Raw genomic sequence first — 11,547 nt, 5'->3', positions numbered from 1 at the left:
TCTAACTGCCTCAGGGGGGAAAAAACTCTGAGAAAAAAATACACCACCCTTTTTAAATATATAATTTGTGTATTTTTTATTATTATTATGCTGTACATTATATAATACAATTCAAATAGAGGTTAAGTTAGTTGAGAAATTATCATTATCTTAAACTGCATATGTGCAAGACAATCCCTTTCCTTAATAACACACACGTTCAAATATAAAACAAAAATGGACATAATACACTTTACATGAACTAGTTTAGAATCATTTCATGTGTGTGCCTGGGGCCTGTAACCCATCTCCCCCTCCAGCTGCTCTGCAGTGAGAGTACCCAACAGAGGCTGACAGTTTGGATTGAAGACCGAATAAGCGCTCATTTCTCCGGGCCTCCTCGTTGCCGGGCTGCGCAGTCCCGCATACAGCCAGTAGAAGAGGGAGGTGATGAAGAACGCCAAACCAAACTCCAGTTCTGAAAAAAAGCCCAGCAGGACCACCCAGAGCAGAACTTTGAGCCAAGTGATGCTTGATGTGAAATATTTTCTTCTGGCCAGCCCTCTTCCATGGGCGCTGTCCGGCAGCCGGTCTTTACCACCCTGCAGAAACACAATAGTCGTGTACATTTTTGTTTGTCCATGCATGGAGCAATTGTGTGCAAAATGTATAATTTGTTGCCCCAAAAGTCAGAACCACAGGCGCCAATAAGGGCTGGATTTTTTTACACTGAATTTTTTACACACTGAATATTTTACACACACACAAAATTGAAACAGAAAAAATTCAGTTTGATGAATTCAGTGTCCAAGCAAAGTAATTTAATTAAATAGTTTTAATTAAAGTAAGTTTATTACAATTTTTTTTTTTGACAGTGAATTTATGTAACTTATATTTTTGCGTTTGAATTTTGTAAACTGAATTTTTGTTTTCAAATTGTGCTGATAAAATTTAATAAACATTTTTGAGTACAATTTAAAATTCAGTTTCTTAAAAAACTAAAATTAAGTGTGTAAAAATTCACACCTCATTGGCAATTCATTGGCTGGTTCTAAGACAAGATCGATTGCTTCTGTCTTAATTTAACGGAAGTGGGTCTTGACTTTTGAAGCAACAAATATTTACACTGAATTTTCTGCACTGAATTTTTTTACATTGAATTTTTTATACACAGAATTTTTACACACTAAATTCTGACAAACGGAATTTTTAAACATACAACATTTTGCAAACACATTTTTATTCAACGAAATTGTCAGCAAAATTTGATGTTAAAACAAATATGTTTATTAAATTCAAACGCAAAAAATGTAGTTACATAAAATGTAGTTACATGTCCAAAAAAAGCTTGCGAAATACAGACACAAATTAACCTCCATAGAAAGAACATTTTAGATAATGATCTTGCTGTCCAGAATAGGGCAGCAAGGCTGGTTCTTGGTTGTTCACTAAGAACCAATGTGAACCAAATGCATGCGTCTCTTTCCTGGCTAACAGTGCAGAACAGGTTGTCAGCTAATACTCTTACATTGTTCAAATCAGTAACCGGTAGTAAAACTCTTGCTTTTCTCAAGGCCCAAATAGTTCACAGCAGCACTATACATATTCATAATACCAGGGCGTCCAGTGAGAGGAGCATTTTGTACTCCCTCGTCCCAGGAAGAATGCTTTGCGGAAATCTTTTATTTATAGATCTTTATCGCTCTGGAATAACCTGCCTCCAATTCTCACCGGCATTGAAAGTAAACAGGTTTTTAAAAAGAAAGTAATATTTTATCTGAGTCTTTAAATTAGTTTGCTCGTTGATGATTTGTTTGGTTTTATATTGTGTAGTTATATTTATATGGTAATTATTATTCTGTGACTGAATTGTTTGCTTGTTTTCTTATTGATGTTTTTTTTTTTTTTGTATTGTGTAGTTATAATTATATGCTTTTACTTGTAATTGTATTGAATTGTGGACCCCAGGAAGACTAGTGGGTTGTTGAGGCAACCAGCTAATGGGGATCCTTAATAAAAAATCAAATCAAAATCAAAATCTGTCATAGCATGGGGATAAAACGATGCCTTACTGTTCAAACTGTGTGCCAATGGGCAAACATATTAGTTTTAGTTTAGTTTATCATTTCTTCGGTCAATGGTCAATAAAATAAACAAACAGTTTCACATAAACAAACAGATGTACATTCATAAACAAACAGTTGTACATTCACAAATTAAAAAAAATAAATGTTGCAGACCAAAAGGGTTTAGGCTGAAGTTGAACACTTATTGCGCCTAACCCTATAAACAAAGTCAAGTATGAGATGAGCTTCCAAAAAAAATATGAAATTTCCTTTTCACAACATATTATAGATTATACATAAATGTATTTATGTTGTGTACAATGTGTATACATTGTACACAACATAAATACTGTTCAATTATATACACAGTAAAGGCATGTGAAATATCCTTGTACACATGTTAAACCTTTGCACCAATTATATACTATATACCACTGGTTCTTAACCTGGGTTCGATCGAACCTTAGGGGTTCGGTGAGTCGGCCTCAGGGGTTCGGCGGAGGTCAAGACACACCCGACTCATCGTGTAAATAAAAACTTCTCCCTATCGCCGTATTATGGATACCCCCAAACAATGTTCCCTCTAATTTTCCATATGCGTGAGCAAACACAAAAACTCTTTGAGCATTCAGTGGAGCACATGTGAGCGACGTAGGACGTGCACACTGTGGCCACACCAGCAGCACACCTGTCCCAAACCTGACTAAATAACAAGTTCAATATTTTATTATTGTAATCAAATGACAGCAGTCATTTCCATGAGATTATTTTCTAATACAAGTGTTTTAGCCCACTTACAATGACAATAACAAAAATATAATGTTTTCCATGAGCTGTGTACTAGTATTGTATGTCTGGGTGGGGGCCCTGCTTTGGAAATAATTTGTACCCCTTTCATCGCATTCAGTTCCCACTAAAACATTCACATGTTGCACAATGAGATGTAAACATGGGATCATGTGTACATTCCTGTAACTTTCTGTTTGTAAAATATATCTTTATTTGTATTTCTTTAATATAATATTAATCATTTCATGATTAATATTTATAAATTAAGATTAAATTAAGAAAAAACATTTTATTTTTCACTAAAGAAGGGTTCGGTGAATGCACATATGAAACTGGTGGGGTTCGGTACCTCCGACAAGGTTAAGAACCACTGCTATATACAAACAATTATACTTCCATTATATTTATATCCCACATTTAGTTTTTAATTAACATTGATCATAGTATTAACTACTGTGTTGATTCAAGAGTGATATATTTTTCCAAGACATTGGAAACATATCAAATATACTTGTTAAATAAAACCTCTGCCTTGTTTTTAATGACTACTTAGGCCTACTACACTACTGCATTTTAATGTTGGTCGTTATGGTGGTACTTGGAGAGACACGTTTTTATAAGTACAACTAGTTCCTATATCCACACTACCGTCTCACCTGTATTTGGGAGTTCTTGCCTAAAGAATGTTCCAAAGGCTCCAACTGTATCACACTTTTGGTTTCTTTATCCAAAGTGTTCGTATGCTCATCGCCAGGTGTCTTTTCAGCCTGTCGACGTGCCCTAAACTCTGCAAGCTTCTGCTCCATTTGTCAACAAACGTATAAATCAAAGTCCACACGGCGAATAATATATGAATACAACCTTCCTGCGGCTGCTTTTAAACTGATTCCAACGTCGGGCGTTGGATAAAAAGTACTATGACGGCCATTGCTGGGCTTAGCCTTCCTTGTTTACACTTTGCCAGCACGTCTGCCGGAAAGGAGAGCGTACTGCCAGAAATGAGAGTGTAATGTCGCAAGGGCCTGACGTGAAAGGGTGCCGTTTATCCGCTGCTGAGTGTTTTGGCTGCAGCTAGTTTGTTGTTAACGTGGTGGTGAGTTTGATTGTATTATGATGCACGTTGTCGATTACATGCACGCTTTATTGTGCTTAAACGTCACATGTTGTCATTGGAAATGTATATGATCTATTAAAACCGCCGTCGCGAGTCATCATAGCCACACCTAATTCAAGATGTTGTCATTATAGCTACTGTATCATCTTCATTATGGTTAGCCATAGCTTTAGTGTGAGTATTACAGAATGTAAACATGTGTTGCAACTGTTTTTATTGCCCAGTCCTCTCTGATTTTGATGATGACAACACAGTAGAAATGATAGCTTTTACTGTCTCTCCTTTTCTTGCAGACATGGCCTCTGCCCCCGCACAGCAGCCCACCCTGACTGTGGAGCAGACCAGAGGTGAGAGGTCACAACACAGGTGTATTTGGAGGAAAAAAAGTTATATACCTTCAAAACTGCTTACCGTATTTTTCGGAGTATAAGTCGCACCGGCCGAAAATGCATAATAAAGAAGGGAAAAAACATATAAGTCACACTGGAGTATAAGTCGCATTTTTGGGGGGAATTTATTTGATAAAACCCAACACCAAGAATAGACATTTGAAAGGCAATTTAAAATAAATCAAGAATAGTGAACAACAGGCTGAATAAGTGTACGTTATATGAGGCATAAATAACCAACTGAGAACGTGCCTGGTATGTTAACGTAACATATTATGGTAAGAGTCATTCAAATAACTATAACATATAGAACATGCTATATGTTTACCAAACAATCTGTCACTCCTAATCGCTAAATCCCATGAAATCTTATACATCTAGTCTCTTACGTGAATGAGCTAAATAATATTATTTGATATTTAACGGTAATGTGTTAATAATTTCACACATAAGTCGCTCCTGAGTATAAGTCGCACCCCCGGCCAAACTATGAAAAAAACTGCGACTTACAGTACGAAAAATACGGTATATGTTCTTTCCCGTACAACCGAATCTTGCTCAGTGGGGTTGTGGTTAAGAGTGCCCGCCCTGAGATCGGTAGGTCGTGAGTTCAAACCCCGACCGAGTCATACCAAAGACTATAACAATGGGACCCATTACCTCCCTGTTTGGCACTCAGCATCAAGGGGTTGAATCACCAAAATGATTCCCGGGCGTGGCCACCACTGCTGCTCACTGCTCCCCTCACCTCCCACGGGGTGAACAAGGGGCTGAGTCAAATGCAGAGGACAAATTTCACCACACCTAGTGTGTGTGTGTGTGTGACAATCATTGGTACTTTAACGTAAAGCGCTTTGAGTCACTAGAGAAAAGCGCTATATAAATATAATTCACAAACTTTAACTTGGGCAGCCAACAATTAAATCCGATTCCACGGGTGATGATTTGATTCAGAAAGGATTCCCGATTCAAACACACTCTCGTAATGTATTATTTGGGAAAATTATTCAATTTTTTTTTTTTTTTTACAAAACAGGTTACTGGTTAGAAACGCCCCTTTTGGTTGCATGATGGCCTAAAAAATATTTTTAAAAATTGATTATTTCGAAAAAAAAGTTTTTTAAGAGAGGATAATATGTATTCATCCCACAATGGGGACAAAAACAAAAGGAAAACATTAAAGGACAAAAAATATATTAAAAAGAGCACAGAGCTGATGCAACCAGCACCATTTCTACATACAGCTACAAAAGTAAAACAATTAAAATCTAAAAAAAATTAGCAATAAATGATAAACCATTTTTTGGAAAGGGGCAAAACCAACTTTTCATACCTATTGGTCCCTGCTGTTGTGTATTTAGGATCTGCATAAGTGCTGACATTTGAAATCAAACAATGAAGGCATTGCAGAGATATTTATAAAATAATCTTGCCTTCCTTGATACTTCCAGGAAAGGAATCATTTGGAATTTTCCCCAGTGGCGCCGTCAATGGATTATCCATATTTGGAAGAAATTCACCCGTACATTGCGCGAGTCCGCCATTGTAGTCCGCGCTGTACCTAACAAGTTCTTTTTTTCTCTGTCCTCTTGTTTTGGGGCAGGCTGGCTCGTACATGCACATGCATCCTCCATTGTTGCCATGTCTAATATAAAGTAGCATATAGTTCTGTGTTGACGGGGATAAGACTCTGTCGAAGTGGAGGCACGTAAATAAGACCGCCCACAAATTGGCGCATCCTAAAGAGACAGTCTGTAAAATATAGTCAACCTTGAGATTGATGGCAAGTATCAAGTTCAAACAACCTTGAATCCCAACAAATTCGGGAGATGGGGGGCCAACCTTTATAAGCCGCAGGGTTGAAAGCATAGGAAAAAAGTGGCGCCTTATAGTCCGGAATTTATGTTAGTTAATATTTGTTGTGTACATACTTAGCATGTACACAACAAATATTGTCTCCCATTTCACCAGAAATCTGAACAATACTGAGTTTTGGCATAGAAATGACCAAAACTCCATTCCATTTGGCCACTGGATGGCACTGTTGAGCACTGAAAGTGCATAGAAAGAAAGAATTGTGATGACACAATCATGTAATCATGGTGATCATTATTATTTTTGTGTGTGTGCCGCAGTGGTGCTCAGTGAGGTGATCCAGGCCTTCGCGGTTCCAGAGAACGCGGTCAGGATGGAGGAGGCCCGGGAGAGCGCCTGCAACGACATGGGCAAGATGCTGCAGCTGGTGCTCCCCTTGGCCACTCAGATTCAACAGGAAGTCATCAAAGCTTACGGATTCAACAATGAAGGAGAAGGTGAGACGGTCATCTACCTGTGTCGTGACCTTGTTGTGACAGAATGAGGAAATAGTCCGAATAAGAAGAGTCAGTAGCAGAGAGGATAACACGTTTAGTTACAATACAGGCCATTTGTGCCATACAAGTGTATGGCAAAAAGGGATGCATTTTTTCACGCCTCCCTGAAGTGATTTTTTTTTACCTGCATGTGTCATGATAGTTGTTCATTAACACTAAACATTCTGTTACAATATTGCCTCTCACACACCCTTTCTCCCGACACCTCACGGCGCACGCACCCCGCCCCAGAATGAGGAAATAGTCCAAATTAAAAGAGTCAGTAGCTGAGAAGATACCTGTAGTTACAATACAGGCCATTTTTGTCATAAAAATGTAAAAAAAGGTTATTAAACCAGTGGTTCTCCATTTTTTTCCCTCACGCCCCCCAAGGACAGAATTTTTTTCATGCCCCCCTGAAATTGTTTATCTTTGTACTTGTATGTGTCAAGATTAGGGATGTCGATAAATGCGTTAAAAATTAATATCGGAAATTATCGTTATCGGTTTTTATATTATCGGTATCGTTTTTTTTTTTTTTTTATTAAATCAACATAAAAAACTCAAGATACACTTACAATTAGTGCACCAACCCAAAAAATCTCACTCCCCCCTTTACACTCATTCACACAAAAGGGTTGTTTCTTTCTGTTATTAATATTCTGGTTCCTACATTATATATCAATATATATCAATACAGTCTGCAAGGGATACAGTCCGTAAGCACACATGTTTGTGCGTGCTGCTGGTCCACTAATAGTACTAACCTTTAACAGTTAATTTGAATAATTTTCATTAATTACCGTATTTTTCGGAGTATAAGTCGCACCTGCCAAAAATGCATAATAAAGAAGAAAAAAAAACATACCATATTTTTCGGAGTATAAGTCGCACCTGCCGAAAATGCATAATAAAGAAGGAAAAAAACATATATAAATTGCACTGGAGCCCGGCCAAACTATGAAAAAAACTGCGACTTATAGTCCGAAAAATACGGTACTAGTTTCTATGTAACTGTTTTTATATTGTTTTACTTTCTTTTTTATTTATCTTATTTTATTAATTTTTTTAAAAAGTACCTTATCTTCACCATACCTGGTTGTCCAAATTAGGTATAATAATGTGTTAATTCCACGACTGTATATATCGGTTGATATCGGTAATTAAAGAGATGGACAATATCGGAATATCGGCAAAAAGCCATTATCAGACGTCCCTACTCAAGATAGTTATTTATTACACTAAACAGGCTATTACAATATTGCCTCTCATCCATGTTTTCCCCGACACCTCATGGCGCACGTCCCCCTCCCCAACAGAATGAGGAAATAGTCCAAATGAGAGTCAGTAGCCGAGAATATACACTTTTAGTTACATTACAGGTAATTTTTGTCACAAAAATGTAAAAATAAGTTACTAAATCAGTGTTTCTCCATTTTTTTTCCTCACCCCCCCATGAGGACAGATTTTTTTCATGCCCCCCTAAAATTGTTTATTTTTTTACTTGTATGTGTCAAAATAGTTATTTATTACACTAAACATGCTATTACAAAATTGCCTCTCACCCACGACCCCCCCAAACAGAATGAGGGAAATAGTCCAAATAAGAAGAGTCAGTAGCAGAGAGGATACACTTTTAGTTATAATACAGGCTTTTTTTTTTTTTATCTTACAAGAGTAAAAAGAATTTACTAAACCAGTGGTTATTAATTTTTTCCCTCTCACGCCCCCTGAAAATTAATGTTAATTTTTTTACTTGTATGTGTCAAGATAGTTATTACACTAAACATGCTATTATTACAATATCGCATGCCCCCCACCCACCATTTTACAAGCACTGAAATAAAGAGGCTGTTTGTTTAGTTGCCATATTTAGCAAGTAGAGTTACACAATAAAAGTGACGAAGGGGTGTTTTTTGCGATTATGAAAGTATTCACTGTGAGAGTGGAGCTCCGCCACCACAAGCCCAGGGACCACAGAGTGCAGAAAACCTCCAGGAGTGTGCAAGCCAACCTCTATCGCTTCTGTAAGTGCGAAGAAAACATCTTAGAGAGACTCTTGTCGTTTGACAACACTTTGAACTCAAGTGCTTTACTTCTTTCACCCGGAAGGCAAAGTGGGGCCTGGGGGGCCGTTTGCTTAACGCACCTCTTTTATGGCACAGTGGAGAAATAAAATAGAGCAAAAAACAATGTAATGGGAGGAAAAAGGCTAAAATGTTGATACTAATAAATAAAAACACAAATATTCACTTAAAATGTGTTTAGTTTGAAATAAATGAGTGAATTTAAAAGTACCGTTAATTCTGGACAATAAGTCGCTACTTTTTTTCTACACTTTGAACCCTGCGGCTTATTAAACGGTGTGACCAATTTATGGATTTTTCTTCGCTGACAGCCATAATTCCAACAGTTTTTCTAAAACATGCAGAGACGCTGAAATGGTGTTTGTGCTATGGCGCCATCTTTTGGACAAATTCACTTGCTGCAGGTGCTGCTGGATGAACATTTACAGTGTTTCCTGCGGTTATAAGCGTTGAACCCGGAAGTACAAGGGCCGTTCCCTCTTCTAGCTGTCCATAGCGGTTCTACGCGTGGATTCTTTATTCATCACTCCAAGCGACTTATAAGTTTTACATCCGTCCATCCATCCATTTTCTACTGCTTGTCCCTTTTGGGGTCGCGGGGGGCGCTGGAGCCTATCTCAGCTCCATTCGGGCCGAAGGTGGGGTACACCCTGGACAGGTAGCCACCTCATCACAGGGCCAACACAATATAACTAAAACTGTTTATGCTTACTAAACTATCCCATGTGTGATGTCTGTAGGAGTGTTTTAATACATTTTGTACGTGCTATCGGAATGTAATGACGCTAGCGTTAGCTAATATGCTAACACTTACAAGTGTTATGCCATTTTGTATTGCTTCAGTTTCACAAATGAGTTAATTTATTTTTATCGTGGTATCGAGACTCCTGGAAATTCACAGGTATCGGCTAATGAAATGGTTGTATCGTGAATCGAATAAATGTAGGTTTGTTGTGATTTATAGTATTCATTCCAACAGCGGTCTGATTGTGGGTCCGCTTCTCTTTTAGGTGTCCTCAAATTTGCCCGATTGGTGAAGATGTACGAAACCCAAGACCCGGAAATAGCGGCCATGTCGGTGAAACTCAAGTCCCTCCTCCTGCCACCACTGTCAACGCCACCTATAGGTGGCGCCATTCCAGCCTCATAGGAACCATCCAAGTGCCTGTATCACGTGATTGTCTGCAATATCACCTTAAATGTCATTCCATATTTGCATTTTCAATGATCAACCTCCCATCTGTCATCATGAACTGAATGTCATTTCATGTCACAGAAAACTGATAAAAGTGTTTATGACATTAGCGTGCATTTGTGGTTGTATTTATCGACATGTTTCATGAACCACGTTTCCACATTGTTTTATACACGATATATTAATAAATGTTTTGTTTTCTGGAGAAACGTTTGTTAACTTGAGTAAGAGACTTGGCGCCACTGCTGGTTTGCACGTATAAATTCATTCAAATGGCACTGTTCTGCTCGATAGACTTGACATTTTTTATTGGATTTATGTTGGCTCGGAGTTGTTTTGGTGGCCTTTAGGTTATTTTTTTATGTAAAAATGCATTTTGGGACTTGCATGTGGTCAAACCAAAAACATGTTACTTTATATTATTTTTATTATTGCATAAACTTCATTTCTATGGTTACAAAAAAACAAATACTTAGAATCTGTATTCTGCTGTTTAACGTAAGATTTGGCGCCACCTGCTGGTTTGCATGTATTAATTCATACAAATTGCACCGTGCATATTCTGCTCAATAGGATTTATGTTGGCTTGGAGTCATGAAGTAAATGTATGTAAAAATTAATTCTGGGGCTTGCAAGCGGTTAAACTAAAAACATGTTAACACTGTTTTTATATTATCTTTATTAGGCAACAACTTCCATAATATGGTTGGAAAAACACTTTCTTAAAACGTGTGTTCTAGAAACTTGTGCCAGATTTGGCACCACCCGCTGGTTTTCACCTATACATTCATACAAATTGCACTGCATAGTCTGCTCAATAGACAGACATTTTATTAGATTTAGGTTAGATTAGAGCTCTGTTTTGGTGGCCTTGTTTTGTATGTGAAAATAATTTTGGGGCTTGCATGAAGTAAAACAATTAAATTTGTTTAATAGATATATTTAATACTGTATAAAATCTTCATGCAACAACTTCCATTTTATGGTTAAAAAAACCAGACTTTCCTGTGTATTCTGTAAACAAGGTGTTTAGTTTGTGGCAGATTTGTTGCCACTTGTTGGTTCACATGCTCGTGAACTATTAGTATTATTTATTGGACATATGTTGTGTTTTGGTGGCCTTGTTAAAAGTCTTAAGTTATTTTTGTATAAAAAAATTATAATCTAGTTTAGGGCTTGCAAGCAGTTAAAAATTGAAACATGTTAACATTGTTTTCACATATTATCTTTATTATTGCATAAACTTTGAGCAACAACTTCTAATACATTTTTTTTTTTTTTTAAAGACACTTTCCTAAAATGTGTAACTATTTAACATTAAAACCGGGTTCATGTGACAAACCGCACATGATGAAACTTAATGTACCGGCGAGGACTAAAGTGCATCGTTTCCATTACAGTGCAACTTTTCTTTCAAAATAAAAGTAGGTGCAAACCAGTGCATCACCAAAAACAAAAGTGCAATTAAGTAATCCGGTGTACAGTGCAAAAAGGTACAAATACAACTTTGGCGGTTCTTCCTTGAAGGATCCATAAAAGGAGGCCTAGTCGTCATTGCAGACGAGGTCTCGGAGGAG

At 37.4% G+C, this 11,547-nt stretch overlaps 3 protein-coding genes across 5 annotated transcripts in view; 1 reads left to right on the top strand and 2 right to left on the bottom strand.

The window, feature by feature from the left end:
- Positions 1-57: 57 nt before the first annotated feature.
- saysd1 (SAYSVFN motif domain containing 1) lies at positions 58-3,831 on the bottom strand. Its single transcript, XM_061987094.2, has 2 exons — positions 3,491-3,831; positions 58-581 (listed from the first exon to the last, which is right to left on the bottom strand). Exons 1-2 carry the CDS (start codon positions 3,638-3,640, stop codon positions 258-260), a joined length of 474 nt encoding a protein of 157 aa, XP_061843078.1. The 5' UTR covers positions 3,641-3,831; the 3' UTR covers positions 58-257.
- grcc10 (gene rich cluster, C10 gene) lies at positions 3,813-10,248 on the top strand. 3 transcript variants are annotated; one of them, XM_061987096.2, is made up of 4 exons: positions 3,813-3,927; positions 4,242-4,295; positions 6,473-6,649; positions 9,786-10,248. In XM_061987096.2, the coding sequence occupies exons 2-4, from the start codon at positions 4,244-4,246 to the stop codon at positions 9,923-9,925; spliced, it is 369 nt and encodes a 122-aa protein (XP_061843080.1). In that variant the 5' UTR covers positions 3,813-3,927; positions 4,242-4,243; the 3' UTR covers positions 9,926-10,248. The 3 variants fall into 3 exon arrangements, with proteins under 3 accessions (XP_061843080.1, XP_061843081.1, XP_061843079.1); XM_061987097.1 differs by lacking the exon at positions 3,813-3,927 and adding an exon at positions 4,016-4,122; XM_061987095.1 differs by lacking the exon at positions 3,813-3,927 and having other exon boundaries at positions 4,208-4,295.
- Positions 10,249-11,184: 936 nt separating this feature from the next.
- LOC133623473 (uncharacterized) overlaps positions 11,185-11,547 on the bottom strand; it is a 125,548-nt gene continuing 125,185 nt past the window's right edge. The window contains exon 15 of the mRNA XM_072916129.1: positions 11,185-11,547. This exon is cut by the window's right edge and continues 115 nt beyond it. The gene's annotated coding sequence lies outside the window, so the exon portion shown is untranslated.

This window comes from Nerophis lumbriciformis, linkage group LG26 (assembly GCF_033978685.3).
Source record: "Nerophis lumbriciformis linkage group LG26, RoL_Nlum_v2.1, whole genome shotgun sequence".
NCBI classification, from domain to species: domain Eukaryota; kingdom Metazoa; phylum Chordata; class Actinopteri; order Syngnathiformes; family Syngnathidae; genus Nerophis; species Nerophis lumbriciformis.
This window is presented reverse-complemented; position numbering and strand designations above follow the sequence as displayed.